At 37.0% G+C, this 20,650-nt stretch overlaps 1 protein-coding gene across 5 annotated transcripts in view; it reads left to right on the top strand.

The window, feature by feature from the left end:
* Nucleotides 1–20,650, top strand: part of BRINP3 (BMP/retinoic acid inducible neural specific 3) — a 326,305-nt gene that overhangs the window by 185,508 nt on the left and 120,147 nt on the right. For all 5 annotated transcript variants that reach the window (XM_054036464.1, XM_054036461.1, XM_054036465.1 and 2 more), the window contains exon 4: nt 8,333–8,523. In XM_054036464.1, coding sequence (XP_053892439.1) covers nt 8,333–8,523 — 191 coding nt within the window. The remainder of the gene's footprint in view (nt 1–8,332; nt 8,524–20,650) is intronic.

Genomic DNA, 20,650 nt, shown 5'->3' with positions numbered 1-20,650 from the left:
AGAACACTTGCACATGGTTGTCTGTGAAATGTTCCCAACTCTTTATTCACAAACATAGAAATATACCTCTCCAGGGCATTCTAAAATGAGACCTCTGTGAAGTTATACAATATTTCATGTTGTTATAACATGGAAGACAGCATTTCTAGTTGCTCTTATTTCTTTTAGAAATTGTGGCTAAGTGGTTAAGGAAAGTCAAATATCTCATAATGGAAAGCAACACGGGCAACACTATAATGGCTAGAAGGACGTTGTGGTATATTACACTAACCCACCAGGCATCAGAGACATACAAAGGGTCACTCATGAGTTTCCCCGCCTGTCCCTGCATGGACCATCTGAATGTCCGGAACTTGTGAGGTAACCTCACACAGGTGTGTGAGTGGAGCCAAGTGTCCCCCTCCCCACTGTACCAGTCTGTGCAGTGGAATCTAGTTGCTCTCCAACTCCTGGGGCAACACAGTGCCTGAGTGTACGTTTACAATCCAGCTCCAAATTAGAAAAGTGGCAATGAGTGAATTGCCCCCTCAGTCCCTTCAGCATGACAATCTGCAAGAGGAGTCTAAAAGGATTTTTATTTTTAAATTTAATGTAGGCTTTGGCCTAGAAACTCTGAAAGGCCCAGGACATACAAAGATTCTCCTTTGAGCAGCACACAACGCAAAAGGTCACCACTTTATTTTATTCAGATTTCCATATTACTCTATATAAGTGCACAGTCGGTCTACCGCCAACTCAGTTATCACACAGGTATATCTGAGATCTTATATATCAGTATGGTCCTGTTTCCTTCATTGTGGAATTGGGAATGACTGATATCTCAGGTGCCACAATGCAGTATGTGTAGATGGATGTTGAGCTTTTTAATGGTGCCCACTATAGAAGTGTAAGATTTAGCACAGGATTCTTGGAAATGTGTGACATTGGTGACTCAGCAAATGTATAGGCCTGAAGATGCAGGAGTGTAAAAATGAATGTTAATTTACATGTGAAAGGCCTCTATTTCTGGTCCTGGGGAGATGAAGATCTTATTCTAGTGCTATGGGAGATGAGGACAGTAGATACATAGAGGATCCTTTTTTCTTCAACTAGTTTGATAGCAGTTTTAGATAAGTTAACTTGCAGGATGTTTGGTGGAGCCAGGGGCTTGTTTTGAAATTGGGGCCAGCCACAAGTGTGTAATAGGCCAAATGAGTAAAGGGGATTGACATTTGTTTATTTGCTGTAGAGAAGAACTTGTTAGTGTTGCTCCTAGTCAGAGAGTAGGATTCTGTAACTGAGAAGCACGATGTTCATATCCCTCTGGCAGAAATCATCTCACTGATGTTACAGGCCTCAAGAACCAAATGAGAGAGAAAAATTTCATCTTTATAGCACACAATCTTGATGGACCATAACAGATAAGTTTAATACATTTCCTGCCATTTTTCTCTCCATTGAGTTTAGCTCCATATGTATAGCTCCATTGACACTCTTACTATGCTTCAAACTGAATAATAAGGACAGAGTTTACCTCATGTTCATGATGAGCAGTATGTTACTTTGCATACAGACAACAGGAAAATTCCTTAGCTGGTGTCCATTGACTTCAATGGAGCTATGACAATCTATAGTGATGATCTGGCTCGGATTTCAATTAAACACGAATACTCATTTATAAAGAAGGGAGGCAGAATCTGGTCCTAAATTATCCATGTGGTACATATGATATGGACAGGAACTTATGAGTTTCTCATTAGACTCATTTGTTCTGCAGAAACTTTTCACTTTGCAGTATTTAACTCTGTGGCTGTACAATTCAACAATAGAAAGTTTCAATTCCTGCTAAAAATGTACTGTCAGTCCTACTCTAGTCCTACTGTAAAATTATGTTACACACTTAAAGCTTAAATGTTTGGAATAAAATACTGTTAATCAGCATTACCATAGAAATGTTGGCACATCTGGTCTAGGTTTAGTTTACCTACTTTTTGAAACAACTGAACGTAAGTTGGCAGGAAAAGATGGTCCTAACTTGTTAATTTCCATGCCTCATACAATATAAAGTTACAGTTATCCTGTGATTTCTCTTTAATGAGAACCTTTTAGCAATGTCACAGGTGAACAATCTTTGCACCAAATACGAGAGGCACATGCGTACAGAGCTCTACACTGAGAATTATTGAGGACATACAGGTATAAATAAAAAATAAATTTTGTCTTGCAAATATAATCGCTGAGCTTCCTGCTTATTGACAGTATCACTTAATTCATACCTAGAACATTTCAGTCTTTAACTATAATTTGAAACACAGCTTTATGATCCTTTTATTACCAGCAGGAAGAGGGTATAAGAAGATAGTCTTTCAGCTCAAAAATACATCTAAGTTACTTGAGGCAGATAATAGTTCTAAGTACTTTAATCATATGAATATTTATTGTTGCACATTATAAAAATGCATTTTCCCCAGCCAAAGACATTTATATTTAGTTATAGCTGTTACAGTATTATTATAAGACTACTTGCATCAATGCTGGCTATTTGCATTTCTTATTTAAATAATTCCTGAAGACGTTCTTAAGACCCACACAGCTTTAATTCTTTACTTTTGAATACCATTTATAAGCTATTGTACAGCTTTTTCCCAGTTAAATGGCCACAAATTGGTTATATCTCAATGTTAATTTTCAAACACCCACTCTTGTTTTGAAGGCATTTTTTTGAGAGACAGCATGCAGAAAATTTGTTTCAGTTGAAGAGTTTAAATTTCAAATATAAATCTTGGAATGTTTTATAAATCTAGAAATAATTAAATATATAGACTAAATAAGAGTCTTGTAAATGCCAGGGCTTGAGGGGACATCAGAATATATTGGGCGAAGGTCAATCTATAGTGTGAATGTCAGTCACTACCCGTTGACGAATAGCGGTTAATGACAGCAGCTACATGGTAATAAAACATCAGCATAGAGGGTTTGCTAATCTCTTGAACCAATTACTGGATTATATGGAGTTATTTTGTGAGTAGGAACAAAATGTATTTTTATGCTACTTCTTTTTTACCCTGGGAAACTGAAGCAATCTGCCTCCCGAATTTTGTAAACCAGAGAGAAAATACTGCTTTTAGAGATTGGAGGAAGCATGGCTGTGTGGATTTGATGCTGAATACAAAAAAAAAAAAAAAAAAAAAAAAAAAGAAAAAGAAAAAAAAAGGATTATTCACTGTCATTAATCCTTTTCTGTTCTTAAGACTCATAACCTTGAATAGTTTTCTAAATCACATCTATTTTTTAGCTAATGCTTAGATGTCTTCTTAGCCTATTTCATGGTTGCAGACTACAGCTGGTAAGAAAGATTCATCCATGTTTCAGATATGACAGAGAAGTCTATTCAGACTTGGTTGTGTGTGTGTGTCTGTTAATTTAAACTCATAAATTAGATACGATTCACGGAAACTAATTTACAAGTCTGCAGATGTGCTGTAGATGGGAGCCCCCTTCTTCCAATTCTGGAAATAAACAGAAGAAAGATTTGGGGATTTCTGTTGTTTGTTGTTATTGTTGTTGTTTTTTGTGGGGTTTTTTTAATGTAGATCACTCCATCTGGCTAATGCCAAATCAGCCTTGCCAGAGTTGCATTCCTAAGAATACTTCTGACAAGGAGTTATTTTACCTTTAAAATGTCCCATATTGCACCTTGTGGCAGGTATTTTCCAAAACAAATGCCCGGACACTCATTTACACCAATGGCCCTTTACATCACTTTAACCAGTAAAGGGGCCTAAAATGGACATTTACACACACTCTAAGGCCCCAAGTATATGGGGACCTTAGTGTGAAGGAGAATCAATCCCAAATTTCTTGAGAGACAATAGTCCTGGATTCTCTTAAAAACTCTTCAACACATCCTAGACATATACATATATGATACTTTGTGCTATCCTATCATTATACACAGCATAGATTTCAGGACCAATTACAAACATTTCCAGAAAAGTACTCGTTTGCCATGCAGTGTTTCCTCCTTTCTTAGGACAAATTTCTACCCCACCCCCTCTGTCTCAGGCTGAGTAGCACCTAATTCCTCATGAAGTCATCATAGATTTCAAATAGGACTGCCCAATGAACAAGGTACTACTCACAGTGAGAAAGGGGGGCAGAATCGAGCACTAAATTATAAGAAACCATTTTTATTTATCTAATGTAAAGCTCTTCCAGTCCTTCACTTCTCTCTGTGAGTTGTTCTTTCAGACAGAGCCTGTCATTTACTATCTGCCTATACAGTGCTTATGAGAATGGAGCCCCAAACTGGTTGAAGCCTCTAGGTGCTACTGGGATATAAATGTACATAATTATAATAATGGCTGGGCTTTTCAAAGGAGTCTGAGGGAGTAACGTGCAAATCCCACTAAAATTCAATGGGAGCTGGATGTCAAATTCCATAAGTTTTCTTTGAAAGTCCCAGCCATGTTAATAAATACATTTTAATATGTACAGTTATATCTGTTTTATCATGAGCTAAGGGAGAAAAATGTTGTTAGATCCTCTTGTCTAAACAGTTGCAGCATGTCCCTGAATCAATATTATTCTAGAATCTTGCATGCCTGAGCTTAACATTGGCCAAAACATAGTTTTGTTTGAGTTGATTCAGTGAAAATATTCAGCTCTTTGCAAGCTCGTTACAGTGGATCTGAAACAAAGTGTACTTCTCAGAAAGCAGAACACAGAGTAGAGAGGTAGGAATGAGCACGTTTTGCTTGCCATGATAACCCTCACCTCATCCCTCACACAAGGCAAGAATGGACTTGAACCAGACTGTGATAATAGGACGATGTGCTAACTAGAGCCAAGTCCCAAGTATATTTTTTCCTACAGAATTTTTTTGAAAATAACACTTTCATTTTGGTCAGTATTAGCCATAGAAATTTTCATATGTTTTTTGCTGAAATATTACGTTAAAAAATCCTAAATTTTCTATCAAAAGCAGACTGTGAAAAATTCCATTCAGTCATAAATCCAATTTTCCCCTGAAAAAGTTTTCAATCAGCTCTAGTTATTACTATTGTAGAATAGTTAGGAGGCTTTAAAAGTGGCTACTGAAAAGAGAAATAATTGCAAAATATGCAGAAAATCAAGGGATTTTGCAAATATTTTCTTCACGTTTGAGGGGATGTTGTCATTTATCTTGAAATGGATTGGTAGTTTTGCTGTTGATTTCAAATGGAAGGATGATCAAGCTTATTGTGATAGTCACTTTAAAGGAAAAACACCTCATTAGGACTAAGAGAAAACTGCAGGAAAAGTGAAAAATCTGTGGGGAATTTCCCTGATTTCTGCAGGGATTTTTTGTACTTTTTTTTTTTTCAGTGCATTATGCTGGACACTCCCTTACTCATTGACTGTTACTTATCTCAAACAAGTTGCTGTGTATCTTTCCTGTCCCTTCCAAATATCATGAAGAGGTTGTCACATGGAAGACAAAAGGCTCAGCAAATCGCTTGAGTAATTACACAAAGTAAAAGGTTGAGTCTTAGCTCAACTCAGTCTGTCACTCCATATCTTGTAAAGTGATTTAACATAGTTATAATTTTGTGGCATGGTTTGTACAGCTATTTTACAGCTATATTTGAACCATGACAATAGGTATCCTGGAGCCAGAATCTGTTAAAAATAATTTGGGGCCAAATTCTCGTCTCTTTTATATCCCAGGAAGATTCAATAGGCTTCGTTGACCCTCCCCACAAGCATTTGCTACTGATGTACAGCAGTTTGTAACAGCAGTTAAGTAAAAAGTAATTCTGTGTCCACTTATGATAACAGAGAGATTGGGGAACTAGAGGGGAACAATCCTAGTATCTATGGAGGATTCACATTTCCTTGCAGCTCAAGCTATGTACAAACATCCATCTTACAGGTAATGGCAGGAGGAAGAGCATAAATACAATGGGCTGAATTCTGGCAGGTTCTGCCCATTCGATCCACTTCAGAAAATCTATCGGTAAGACTCTGAGGTGACAGTTGTCTGCTCTAGGGTAAAACCAGTATTTTGGGTCAAACATTGCTGGTCTTAACTCAGACAAAACTCCCCTTCAATGTGTGGTAGTTTTGGCAGAGTAGGGACTATAGGATTTAGCATTGCATTTCCAGGATGGTGGCCTTCAGGAAAAAATATTATAGACGCCATTGATTGTCTTAGATTAACATGAAAATAAATTTGGAGAAGGAAAAGAAGAATTAGAAATGAAATTTCCAGTCAAAAGGTATTTGCTGACTGTATAATCCTTACAAGTGTCAACAGATGTGATCTCATGCACTGAAACATGTGTTCTTAATTTGGAATTGTTGCCACCAACAGTATATTCTTTTAGAGTTTATGTCAATTTTTGCATCCCACACATTATCGTTCTACAGCTATATTTGTTGGCACATATGCCCACTTGAAATTGGCATACCATCTTGTGAGTGGGCATAATGCCACCACAACAGATGGGTATGCAACGAAACTAGTACAAGCATCAACTCTGACTATAATGGGAGAGATTCCCTTCTGGGAATGAGGAAACAGTAGTCTGTGTAAAAACAACAAGGAGTCTGGTGGCACCTTAAAGACTAACAGATTTATTTAGGCATAAGCTTTAAAGTTAAGGTGAACTGGTATTGCTCATTCAATTCATGGGCAGATTAAACTCTGAAAATCCAAAATTAGCAACCAGAGACTTAAAAGTTGAGTTTTTGATTAACTTGGACTTGTGTAGAACAGGAGGAAATGTTACTACAACATCACCAGATTCTTACTTTTAAGTCTTATTTTCTGCAGTGGCATTTTATGATTTCATTTAAACCCATCACAAAACTAAGCATGAAATCTTCATCCCGTAGAAGTCAGCGGAACACAGATTTTCATCGTAAAGTATCAAATTAAAAAAAAACCTCTTCCATGAGAAGCAAACATAAACCTTATGGAAATTTCCTATGAAATTTAACAGTAATCTTATCAAAAAGGCTGTATAGAAATTATTTTAAAAGTTTAGTAGAGAATGATATTCGGGGGAGGCTGTTTTGTTTTTAACAATCTTACAGATATCTACAGCAGGACATAATTTTCTAAAACCTGTAGGATTTTTTCTATAAGAAAAGGAACTGAAAGAAATAGGAGAACAGGTAAACCTCTTATGTAGCAGTCCTCATCGATCTTCTCTTTGCATTTGTAAACATAACTCCACTTTGGAAGTCTTTTTTCCAGTTACAAAATGTTATGTAAAAGAGGCCTGAGGCAAGATACCTCTTCCACTAGCTTTGCACTATTCAGTGGTGATGATGCAAAGCGGTTGTAAACTTACCTTAACTTGTTGACTAAATTCGGTTTAGCTCAGCTTTGTGTTGCTGCAGTGGTGCAAAGGCATCAAGAGAGAACTAGCCATCCCCGACCCTTGAAAAATGTAATAACCTGATATTACAGATGCTTCCAATACAACAATGTTTACTAGCAAACACTTCAGTCCACGTGTATAATAGGGTACCTAGCTTTGAGTCCAGACCAGAAATGTATGAAAAGACATAGTAAAAAAAAAAAAAAAAAAATCATAATAAAGTCAGGTCTAAAGTATAATACTGGTATTTTTCTGTTGTATAAGCAATTAATACAATAAATATAAAGGTTTGGAGACAGCCTCTAAATCTAGCTCTCATGCAAACTAAATCTGTAGAAAAATATATATTGAGGATAAGCAAGTAAGGTTGGATCCCTTGAAGAAAACTCATTCCTGGTGTAACTCCACTGGAAACACTGGAGGTACACAAGGATTGAATCTGGCCTATTGTGTTTTTATCATTTTATTATACAGTCAATTAAGGAACCAGAAATATGAAAATTGTCATTTTCTTCTGATTTCTAACTGATTTCTAATAAGTGCCAGAAGAACGGCATTACATTTTTAGGCCTAAAATTTTCAAACCTGCTTAACTGATGCAACTAGACAAGTGGCCTGATTCTCAAAAGCACAGGACACCCAACGAGTCCTGTTGACTTCATTTGAAAATGCTTCGTGCTCAGCATTTTTGGAAATTAGGCTTCTTTCTTAGATGCCTGAATATGGACTTAAGAGGGAGAATTTCAAAGACATAAACGACAGTTAGGCCCTGACCTCCCACGAGTGTTTTCAAGGTACAAATAGTAGTTAGGCCCTTACTTCCATGGGAGTTTTGTGCCTGCCACTTAAGCTTTTAAAACTCTTCTTCTTAGGAGCCTATCTTTACACACTAACTTTTAATACCATTGGCCTTGCAACATATTTCAGGCAAAATAAGAGATCTGGATGATGTTACTGATTGTTTTAATATATTGTTTATACAGGAGAGGAGTCACTCACAATTTTTGTGGACAAGCGGAAGCTGAGTAAGCGATCAGAAGGAAGTGATCCCAGCACCAACAGTTCTTCTGTGACTCTGGAGACTCTGCACCAACTGGCAGCCTCTTATTTCATTGACAGGGACAGTACTCTCCGTAGACTTCACCATATTCAAATTGCCTCCACGGCCATCAAGGTATGAGAAGTCGTTCCGGAGTCTAGCTGCAAACATTTTCACAGATTAAGTAGATCCTCCTCTTACCAGACATGCCTGGGATTTCATTGATAAAACAGACTTGTTAGAAAATAAATCTTAGTTAAATTTAGTATTATATACAATTTGTTTGATGCAAGGTCTATAATTTCAGTTACACAGATAGTTAGTTTTACTGCATGTTGTTATCCTTTCAGACTTTTAAAAAAAAATGTGCCTAAGTAACTTGCAAATGTTGACCATGCAGTTGCATGCAAAAATGCTCTCACACACAATTTGCAATTTCCCAGTGATTATTTATTTATCCATCATCAATCATCATCATCCATACATTTGATCATAGACACCTGTTTTTGAAAAATATATCCCTTTTATGTTCCCATTCTAGAGAATTTTAGACCCAGCTGAATTAGTCTAAAATATTGTAGGCCACATCCTCTCCTCCATTACACAGGCTTTGCACTAGTATTCCAGCACAAAGCACCTGCCAAGCCTGCTTACTCAACTGCCTTAGGATTTCCCCAGTGATTCTGCATCCGCAAGGGATGTAGGTATTTGTGTATGTATTGTATGAAGCAATATCTATGTATTAGTACAGCTATCCAGCTGTGCTTTTAAAACAAGTGTAGAAATAATACACATCTTTAATGGAAATGGTTAGCGTGAGTCGACTTAGTAGAAATAGCTTATCAGGACAGGATTTCATATCAGACATAGAGAAGCAAATTGAACTGTACTTTTAATAGGAGGTGCCTTCATTATAAAGCTTTTACTTCAGAATCTATTGAAGTCAACAGGATTTTTTCCCTTAACTTTGAATTAGCCTTAGGGGGCTTTGAATTAGCCCTTAATTAACAATTTCTGGTTTTCAACTATATTAGCTGATTATTTACAGTGTCGTAGTACAAAGTGTCTTTCTATTTTTGTCCTTCAGTGTTATGTAATATGCAGATTTGAAGTAAATTTAAAAATAGACTTCTCTCTGATCTTTAGAAAGGAGGCCTTTTCTTTATATTGAAAAGACCCACAGAAGAAATCAGCAGAAATTTAATCATTGGCAGATGCAGATAATGACTCGGGTAATGAGTGCTAACTATATAATAAAGTTTTTAGCAAACAGCACAAAATCACCTCGTTCGCCCCCAACCCCATCACCATTCCTGAGATGCATACAAATGGAAACTATAGTCCATCAACACATCTGCAAATTACAAAGAAGGTATTCAAGATCACACATGTCCGATTTAGGTAATCAACTGCAGCAGACCTCTAGAAAATGGTACACGTCATATGTGACAATACCAGTGTATGAAATTGTTTATGCTATACTATCACTCTGATTGAGGGTCTGTTAGCATTTGCATAACCGAATTCCATTTTCAGAGCATTTTATTCTCTAGAAAAACTTAATGCAAACTGAAATTTGGAATGACAGAGCACAGACGGGAAAGAAATATGTTTGTTTTTTCACAAATGTTCAAAATACTGCATTTGGTTCTTTTAAAGTACAGGGGTATCAAATAGAGTTGACTGTTGTCACACCCAGGTTGAGATCTTATATCTCAGCCATTTTATTTATACAAATTGCATTGATGTTGCCGTTAGAATAGAGTCCAAATCCTACAAAACCCAACTCACAGGCAGACGCCTGCACCTGTGGCAGATCATACAGGATCAGGCCTAAAATAGCATGTGTGAAATTCTACAGAATTCACAGTCTATGGGTTTGATGGCTTTAAGACATCTATGTGCACTCCCAATCCTGATGTGCTCCAGATGCTGGATAATTTAGACTTTTCTAAGTTACAACATCTTCCCTGGTCTGTGCTATGCGCCACAGTGTTGCTCAAAATCTCCACTCCGTAGGTCAGTGATAGTAAGTGGGTCCTCTGAAGGCAGCCTTATAACTGTCTTACACAGGGCCTGTGCCAGCGAAATCCTTCCCCGTTAGACACAGAGCATTTAGAGCTCCTTGATGACATTCTGGCACATTTATTTGATGATAAGGTGCCAGAGAAGGGGTGAAAAATTCACCCCATATTTTTTTTAAAAGTGTCTAAAATCCTTATTTTATGTGATGTGTTGGAAATGGATCGAATAATTACAATAAATAAACAAATAAATGTATTATTGACAAGTTGGAAACTCGAGACTTACAATTCACATTACATTTAATGGAAATTGAGCATCCAATCTCTGAGATGACTTTGAAAATCTTAGCTATAGTTTCACAATTTTCAGCTTCATGATTTGTTTGTTAAATGTGTATCAGATTTTAAAATGAGTATCATATGTGATATTTTCCCCATTTTTTTAAACCAATGTATTGAAATGATAAAAATAAATTCAGGGAAAATGTACATTAAAATAATGTTAAGGCACTAGCAGATATTAAAAATAAAATCAGAACTCTGAATGCAAGTTAAACACTGTAATTCATGCACTTTTACTGCAGTCCATAGCAAGAAAAGTCATCTACTGTTCCAAAACTTCAACAATATTAAAGCATTGCAGAAGACTTAAGTATTTCCAGCAAGAATCATTAAAAAAAAAAAAGGGGGCCAAGTTTCTAGAAATCAAAAGGTTAACTTAAAAACCATGAGATGTTTTTAAAAAAATAATACATTGTCCATGTTTGTTTTTGCCTTCTGGTTTTTTAGCATTTAGGGATCATGCTTTCAAGCTTTTTTCTGCAATCATCAGGGCTAAAAACTGATGTGTATATATAATATTACAGACACAGCCCCTCAGATTCTTACATAAATGATTCCGTGTACTCTGACTTAAAGAAAAACTCCAAATATTTATAATAAAATGGAAAGAGCTGGCAGCACAGTACATTTAAGCCTTAAATGTACATTTCTGAAGTTTATGTAAACTTAATTTAGAAATTACATATTATTGTAATATTAGAGACTAACATTGATTAGGACTCAGATACAAGAATTTTTCTTGCCACAGAGGATAACATCTGGAGTTTAGTAAACTTCAAATTTTTCAGGAGTCACAGGAACATGTTATTTTTTTACAGGCCATGTAATGCATGTTCTGTAGTATATATATATTATAACAGGAGCTTCAGCAATAGTTAAATTCATTTTAGCTCAATAAAAACATTTTGTTGCAATAAATTTGAAATGTGTAGTTTAAGGAAGTAATTTGAAATGGAAAAAATATATATATACCTTTTTGTTCCAGGACATTTTTGAAACTTTTAGCCAATTTTTCCTAAAAAATTTTCATCAAAATTTTCATCCATCCTGCAGAATTCCTAAGCTGCTTCCAATTCACAGATGAGACATTCCTCTCTAAGCTTCCAAGGGAAAAGAATTTCAGCTTATTTGCAGGAAACAGAAAATATTAATGAAGTACCCTTTGTCCTTCAGATAACAATGTGAAGGTGATATCCATTGCACTCAGAACAATTAACACTTGATAAGTTTGTATATCAACTTTCACATTCCCAACAAGAAAATTAGAGTGATAAATCATATTTTCTGTCCATCCCTGATGTCTAATTTATGGAACTGGAGGAGGAGGATTGAATTTCTGATGCATTAGGCTGCTAATTTATCAGCTATTCTATCCCACACCTAACTTATGTCATCAAAGGTGGGGGGGAAGTTGTCTTTTAAATCTTTATTTTTAATCAGCTGGGGTAAAATAATGTTATCTCAAGCAGAACAATTGTTTTCTCAAGAATGCAAATGTACAGTGCAAGGAAGGGACTGGTGCCAGTATATCTGATGAATGTAATCAGGTTTGTTAATTGTGATATAATTAATCTCGACTATAATATGTGCAGAACTGAGGGAGGCCTTGCTATTAAAACTCGACAGTATATTGTCAATGTGACACTCTCCAAGTAAAGATATCAAGCCATAGCATTCTTGATACTGTTTTCCAACTGGAAACCAAGTCTTTAAGACTGTTACACAAAGCTTGTATCAATATTTACCTTATTTTAAAATATTCCAATACATACATTATTTCAATAGTATTTTAATGCATGCATTTTAGTGTAAGTGATTAGATTAATGTTCTAAATCAACAGTTTGCAGCCTCAAGGGCTTCAGTGGCAACTTGCCAGAAGCCTGAGAGCTGTATCTAATTTGCATGTACATTTACATAAATGTACATCCTGTCATGTTTGAAGTATTACACATCCCATATTACTGCACTTGCATGCTCATTTTAAAAGCTTTTTGCTATGGAAGTTCTACTAGCTTCTGGGTTAGCTTCTCATTGAACGCTGGGAGGGCTGTTGACTCTTCTTCCCTCTCTTCTGGCAACTGTGAGGGCAGGGCTGTCTCCTTTCCTCTCCTAACTGCTTGGTGGAACAGGGATTATCTTGCTCTCTCTCACTATGAAACTGGGTGATCAACTCCACAGAAACAAAATATAGCTATAGTCAGTAAATACTTTTCCACAAGGGATAGATTTTATGAGCCAGACCTCCAGTTAATGTAAATTCATATTTTTCTATTGCCTTCAATGGAGCTACACTAATTGACACCTCCTGAAGATCTCACCATATAACTGGAAATCAAAGAAAGCTACTGTAAGCAAAAGAGAGTAACAGAGAAGTCCCCTAGTCTGGTATTCGGTCCAGTTCTATGACACTTGACTTTGGAGCCCTCTCTGCCTCTTACTTTATAGGCCCCCTTCTAAGCATCTGCGTCTACACTGGAGTTGGAAGTGTAACTTCCAGACAAACCTGTGCCTGCTGTGACTGAGGTAGCATGTGAAAAAGAGAAGTGTAGTCATGGTGGCATGATCAGTGGGAGGGGCTCGCTGCCCAAGAACAGACGTTTTCCAGCCCCAGTGTAGACATACCCTGGAGGGGGAAGGTGGTCTTGGACCACATAGTGACTCTTCACTTTCTTACAGCCTACTTTTCCATCCTAATTGCTGGATGGCCCGCCCAGGCAAGAAGGGCACAAATCACTCCCCCCCACCTCCAGCATCATTGGCTGCTGGCAGTATGACCTGATGTACTACACTGAGGTGGTACATCATACTCCTAGTATTTAATTAGGAAACTCTTTCAATTGCATTGGGGGGTGGGGGAGAGTGGTGCTTAAAATATCCAGGCTTTATCTACCATCTTAATAGCTTAATGGGATTGCAAGAAACAGTTCAAAGGCTGTTGTTCAAATAAGCCTCAGCGTCCACTTCACCAGAAGCCATAATTGTACCTCTCACAAAGCTGTGAGTGAATTCAGACCAGTGATGTCCCAGTGCTCAGTATTGCAGATAGACTGCACTTAAGTTCCACACAGAGAAGAACATAAAAATGTTAGGCTGGACCACACAAATCCATGCAGATTTGCTAGTCAGATATTGAAGTCCAAGAACCACTGTGATGAACAGATAAGAACCATATTGATAACATGGTGTATGAAATATCATTGATGCTCTTTGTTTGTCGTTTTGTAGAACTGTGTTCTACAAGAGGACAAACACAGTTATGTCAGGCTGTTAAAATGTTACATCATTGCTTGTTTAATAAGTGGAATATATTTTGGTAAGTAATACCTAGAAGCAGATCTCATCTTGGCTCAGGAGAGAGGATGTCAGGGAGCGGATTTCAGTTGGATGCAGGGATGCAGTTTTCCCCTGGCTTAGGGTCCCTGGTGAATGCTTAGTAAGGGATTGAGATAAGGTGGTGCAAAGGGGGAAGAATTGGTTGTAGAACGGATTCATCAGCAGGGAGCTCCCTCAAATCAGTGGAATTTTCAGTTGGCTATTACAGCTTCTTTATGCTATCTGAGTAGAACAAAAGAGTTATAACCAACCTCACGAACCTGGCCCTTAAATTTCAATATCAATTGCATTGTGCAATTTGTTTTCAGAGCTCTAAAACAGTAATTTTGCTGCTATTAGAAATGTAAGCATAATGGCAATATCTGAATATTTTAGAACTTATCTAGAAAAGTGATGCCCTTATAGTGACAAATATCCTTAGGCTCCATTGAAATATAAATGTGGGCCATTTGTGGGGTTAAAGAGAACATTAATTAGAATTGGGTAAAATAAACAATTACCCAAACTTTTGGCCAGAACATAAATTGAACCCAATCCAACCTTTTTTTTTGGTTTGTTTTAAGTTTGGTTAGTTTATTTCCCTCTATTCATTATTCCTTATTTTGGTATACTGGTGTTTCTGTGATGGGACCAGAAGCAGAACTGTTGAAATACAATGAAAAAGATCACTTTTGTAAGATTTCCAGGCTAACCTGGCAGCCTCACAAACGTGGAGAGTATGCAGAATTTGGTATGAACTTGTGAACTTTTGGGAGCTCAAGGGTTTCTCTGGACCTATTGATTATCAAAATTTCTTGCACCCACCAGCACTTTCATATGTCATGGTTTATTTGCAAATGGATTTTTTAGGGATTCATAGATCAGATTTAAACATTTGTAATAAGCCAAAACTTGGCATACACTATAAAGATGGAGCCTAAAAGGCATTTTAAGATTTAATGTCACACATGAAAACATTGAATTGGCAAGGAAATGATCATATCAGATATGTCTGACACCAGTAAATGACAAATATAGCTATTTATATTGTCAGTTATACAGAGCAGGGGAATGGGAGTCAGGAGTTCTTGATTCTAGTCATAGCTTTTCATATGACTCTCTGTGTGAGTATGGGAAAATGACTTAAGATTTAAACCAACTTTTTCAAACTTGGATGCCATTGAAGTCAGTGGCAGTTATGCATTGCTCAGCACCTCTGAAAATTAGGCCACTTTTATTTGATGCCAAAAGCTGCGATTTTCAAAGGAACCTCAGAAAGTTAAGGTGTGAGTTTCAAAGGCTCCTAAGAGAAAAGCCAGTAAGACTTCTGCTCCTAAATCATGTAGGCAATTTAGAAAATTCACCCTTATGCGCCTAACTCCAACTGAATTTCAATGAGATTCAGGTACCTAAGTCCAGTAGGCTCCTTTGAAAATTTTAGGCCATATTTCCAAAATAGAAGCCTAAATTTATTCTCTTAAATCCATATTTAGGCACCTAAATAAGAGGTAATTTTTTTTCAAAAGTGCTAAGTGTTCAATAATTTTCATTGACCTCAGTGAGAGCAATTGAATAGCTAGCATTTTTGAAAAGATGCTTAAATATGGATTTAGGAGTTTAACATTGGACTCCTATTTTTGAAAATCTTGACCAAAATGACTAGGGCTGGGATTTGCAAAGGGGCCTATGGAAGTTGTGCCCAATCCCATTAAAATTTAACTTACTTCCTAACTTCCTTAGGCTCCTTTGGTAATCCTAGCCTAAATACAGAGTTGAGGGGCTAACTATAGGCATGTGAGATTGAAAATGTTGACATGAACATTTTTGTCCTCCAATTTTCTCATTTGTAAAATAGGGGTGTGTGAGGTTCTGTTCACTAAGGTTTGCAAATCACCTTAGATAAAAGTCCCTAAATAAATACCAAGTATTGTCTTTGGTGTATTTTGGAGCAATTTTAACAGCAGGAATATACAAGAATGAAAGTTATTTTTTGACATTTATTCCAGAATCTGAAGTAGTGTAAATTAAAAACAACCTTGATCTATTTGGGGGAAAAGGGATCTGATAAAGCTGAGATTTTGTAAGCTATTAACCTAAAAGTTGGCCTAGGGGTCAAGTCCTTCTCTGGTGTAAACCAATGTAATTTCATTGAGAATCTGCCCTCTATATTCTAGAGACAAAGCTGTACATAACCAAGTTAAAGGAATATCATTTTAAATAAATGCACTTAGAATGCATGCTCAGCAACTCAATTGACAGAATACATCACAGAAGCTGCAACATGACACTTGTAAAAGGAGTGTATTTGTAAACTGATATAGACTGGATTGTCTAATTATGTTTTCAGCAATGTATACTAATGAGTAATAAATGCAGGGGTATATACCATCCCAAACTAGTTGGTAGTACTGCATGAAATTGTTTTGAAGCAACACTAAGGCATAGAATAGAGTCTAGAATATGCATTTTTATAAGTTGCTAGATAAATTTTGTCCATTCTAAGAAATTCCTACTATCATAAGTATGTGATAAACCATAACAGAGATGAAAGAGTTTCTATGGTCTGTTACATAGATAGTCAGCAGAGAACAGCACAAAGAATCTGTATGGAAAAAATGCTAACCAGGCCATAAATATAAATACACATGTACACAAGGAAACTTAACAACTCCCATACAGCCATTACTATCACAGTTGTCAAAAATCTACAAATAATTTATACTAGCTAGAGTAGCAAACATTTCCTTAAAGTTTTCAGACTTTTTTTTTCTCATTTTCTTCTTTTTCTCATTGCAATTTGGAACCAAACTAAACCAGCATTAAACAGTGAGAACTAGAATGAAATTAAGTCGAGGGGCCCACAAAGAAAACTTTAGTCCATATGGGTTAATGACAGAGTTGTAATGTTATGAGCCTCTGAATGTTTTCACTTGATTTGAATCAAGCCCTTATTGTGGCTATACTATGGTTTGTGTATATAGGTGTTATATATATTAAATGAAGGTAGCCAAGCTCCATCATGGAAGCTCTCCACCAGGTTCTATAGAGTTGGAGAGGGTGGGAAGACCAGCTGGAATTCTCTGGATTCTCTCTGTTCCAAAACCTCCCCTAAAGAGGTTATCATATTCCCTAACTAGTTGGTAACAAAGCATGAAATAGTTTAGAAGTAAGGACAAATGGTTTAGGGGGAAACTCTGGAAGCATGGATCCTGGAGGAGCTGTGATGTTCAAAGGCTATCAAGGACTAGTGGTCCAGGCAATAGAGAAGTGGTAAGAAGCTTCTACATGGACCTTTTCAAGATTTGGGGCATTTTATCAGGGATTGGAGGGCAAGCCTCTGCCCTGCACCCAACCCAGTGGAACAATTTCCAGGAAACTCTGCAAAGTGGGAAGCGCCAAGTTTCCTCTTTCCTAGATGGTTTATGCTTCAGCTTTAAAACTTCCCATCCTCTGTCTGCTTTCTTCATGATTACACATTCACATTTGGGGGGGTTTCTCCCTTATTCTCTCTCATTTTTCCTCCTCTTCCAGAGGAAGAAAGTGGAGGAAAAAAATCAAATGGGCAAGAGTCATAGAGTTTGAGGCCAGTGGGGACCATTAGCTCATCTCGTCTGACTTCCTGAATGACACAGGCCATAGATTTCACCCAGTTTCCCCTGCTCTGGATAACTGCTGCTCTGCTCAGGATTTACATCAGTGTAGCCAAGTGCAGGATTGGACCCTGATTACATAGTACAAGGATAACTTCATCCCAGCTGCCAGCAAAATTGCAGCTCCAGGTTGAATGGAAGAGACCTAATCCTACATCCACAGAAGTCAATTAAAAGTTCCCTTTAACTAATAGTGCATGATAACTGAATTAGCAACACTACACAGCTGTATAAGGCCAAGAACCAAAATAATAATAATAATAATAAAAAAATCCATTGGAAGCAGTAGTAAGGGAATTTTAGCTAAGAAGATAATTAAACTTATTGGCAATTGGAATAAGATATCTTGCGCTTGGAGAGGAAAAACTTTTTTCAGTTTTTTGAAAAACAAAAATATTTTTATTTTCGTTTTGTTGATAAACTGGAAAATTTTGTGAAAAAATTTGAATGCAACTAACATTTTAATGTCAGTCAATTTTTTTTCAAGAAAATACAGCATTGTTCGAGGAGGATCATATATTATCAAGCATGACACTCTTCATGTTCTCTTGTTTGAACCATAGAGCTGGAGTGCACAACTGATTCTGGGCTTTATTTTTTTTAATTAAATTTGTTTAATAAGAAAGAATATATAGCAAGATATTTTCCACTGTACTTAAACACCCACCAAAAAGAAAAAAAAGTAGTCACAAGACGTGTAATAAACCCAGAATAGCTACGTCACCAAGTATATCCCTGCACTTTGTTACTGAATGTTTTATCATTGGAAACAAATTTAATTCCAAAACAGTCAGAGCAAAATAATGGGCCAGATAGCACAATGTATGACACACATAAAGTCAACCTCATATATATGAATATTAATAATGTCCAGCACATATACATCTTAGGCTTTTATAGTGCTGCCCTTCACCACAGAATTTGATTACCTTCCATGTAAAATCAATAGCTATAGGGCTTAGCAAAATCCCTCTTGCACTTCATGGAGTACCTGGCATGTATTAATAAGGGGCACCGAGCTTGATTATTGCTGTGAGAGGCATCATTCAACTGGACATTAATAAAATATTTCAAATATATCTGTGTGGAACAGGGTTAACCTGGAATCTATGCAGTATCTGTGCACTGAGGATTTCCAGAACGACATGTCTGCATATAACTTAATAAATGACATTCATGTATTTTAGGGGAATAATATTTAGCAAGATAATATTGGGTGGTTGCTTCTTTATATTTAAGGGATTCATTGAAATAAGTGGTATGCTCACTCTCTCTCTTTCACCTGCTTACATTTCCAAAAAGGATGGGCAGGGGCACTGCTGAGAAATGTACTTCAGAGCTCTTTATCACTTCCACTCTTCTTCTAATTGGTTTCCAGCTGCGTACTGTCAACAGGTCAGAAAATGTCTCAGCGAGGAGTAGAACATTCAGAGAACAGTTCCATACCTCTGAACTCACTCTAAGAAATAAGGGATAATATTCATAAAAATCAAGGACAATGGACCCTGGTTAAGGAAAAATATCTTTGTTAGGGCAATTGAGATGCAGAGTTAGCAACTATACACTTATAGTGGCTTAGAATAATGATAGCATTTTAAAGCATTTCATTGCTACTCATAGACTTTAAGACCAGAAGGGAACATCATGCTCACCTAATCTGACCGCCTCTGGCCTACCTTCCGATTGGGAAGCCCCAGTGACCTGCACATCACAGGCCACAGAACCTCACTCACCCACTCCCCTAACCTCTGACTGAGTTACTGAAGTTCTCAAATCATGATTTAAAGACTTCAAGTTACAGAGTATCTGAGAGTTTATATCCATTTGTTCCTGTGTCAATACTGGCACTTAACTTAAATATCTCCTCACCCTCCCTGGTATTTATCCCTCTGATGTATCACTGCTCTACAGCCAAAATGCTTCTGAAATAAATGTAGTCAAACTTTACTAATTCTGGGTCACTGAGAATGAAAATGATGCTTAAAATTATTGATTGGCTCTAGTTTTCAAGATATGCTATTAGGTCAGTATATACGACCCTTGACTTGGGAATGGCGGAGGATAAGTGAGTTATAAAGGGAAGGGATCTCAATTTAAACCAGAAATGACTAAAATACATCTTTGACTGGATCTATGAATAAATCTATGACTGGGTTTGGACAGTACTTGCTTTTTAGGCAAAACAATGAATGATGCAATCTGAAGCTGGTATTGCGTCATACATGATATGAATTGCATCATGTTATTCCTAGAAGTCATGGATGATGCAATCATAACGAAGCTTACATCACTCTGCTGAACAAATTGCCCTATATCAGCTCTAGAAATCATAGTGTCGTGTTCTCTTATTTGTCAGTGTTTGATTTTGCAAAGGGACACATTTCTGTTTAGCCAAAGTGAGCAGAGATGCCTCGTACTTGTGTGAACAGTGCAGATAACTTCTGCTATGTTTGTGGTGAAGTGACTTTTGCATCACAAAAGTGCAGTATAACCACTATGGTTAAGAAAGCCTATCGTCTTTATTTTGGCTGCAAAATTGGAGATCAGGACAAGAGGTGGGCCCCACACATATGCTGCAACACTTGTGCAACAAATCTTCGCCAGTGGTTGAACAGGAAAAGGAAATCTATGCCTTTTGCAGTGCCAATGATTTGGAGAGAGCCAACAGATCATACCATCAATTGTTACTTCTGCATGGTGCCTCCAGTTGGGAAAGGTGTGTCAAAGAAGAAAAAGTGGACTGTGCATTATCCAAACATTCCATCATCTATACGCCCAGTACCCCACGGAGAAAGACTACCGGTTCCTGATGCACCAGAATCATTCTCACTTGAGTCAGACGAGGAAGAGGATGAAACTTCTGGTCCTGAACCATCAATGTCACAGGACCCACATTTTCTCCCATCCTCCTCCACTGAACCACACCTCATAAC

The sequence above is a fragment of the Malaclemys terrapin genome, chromosome 8 (genome assembly GCF_027887155.1).
Source record: "Malaclemys terrapin pileata isolate rMalTer1 chromosome 8, rMalTer1.hap1, whole genome shotgun sequence".
Taxonomy (NCBI): Eukaryota; Metazoa; Chordata; order Testudines; family Emydidae; genus Malaclemys; species Malaclemys terrapin.
The sequence above is the reverse complement of the archived record's forward strand: the minus strand, read 5'-3'. Positions and strand labels throughout refer to the sequence as shown.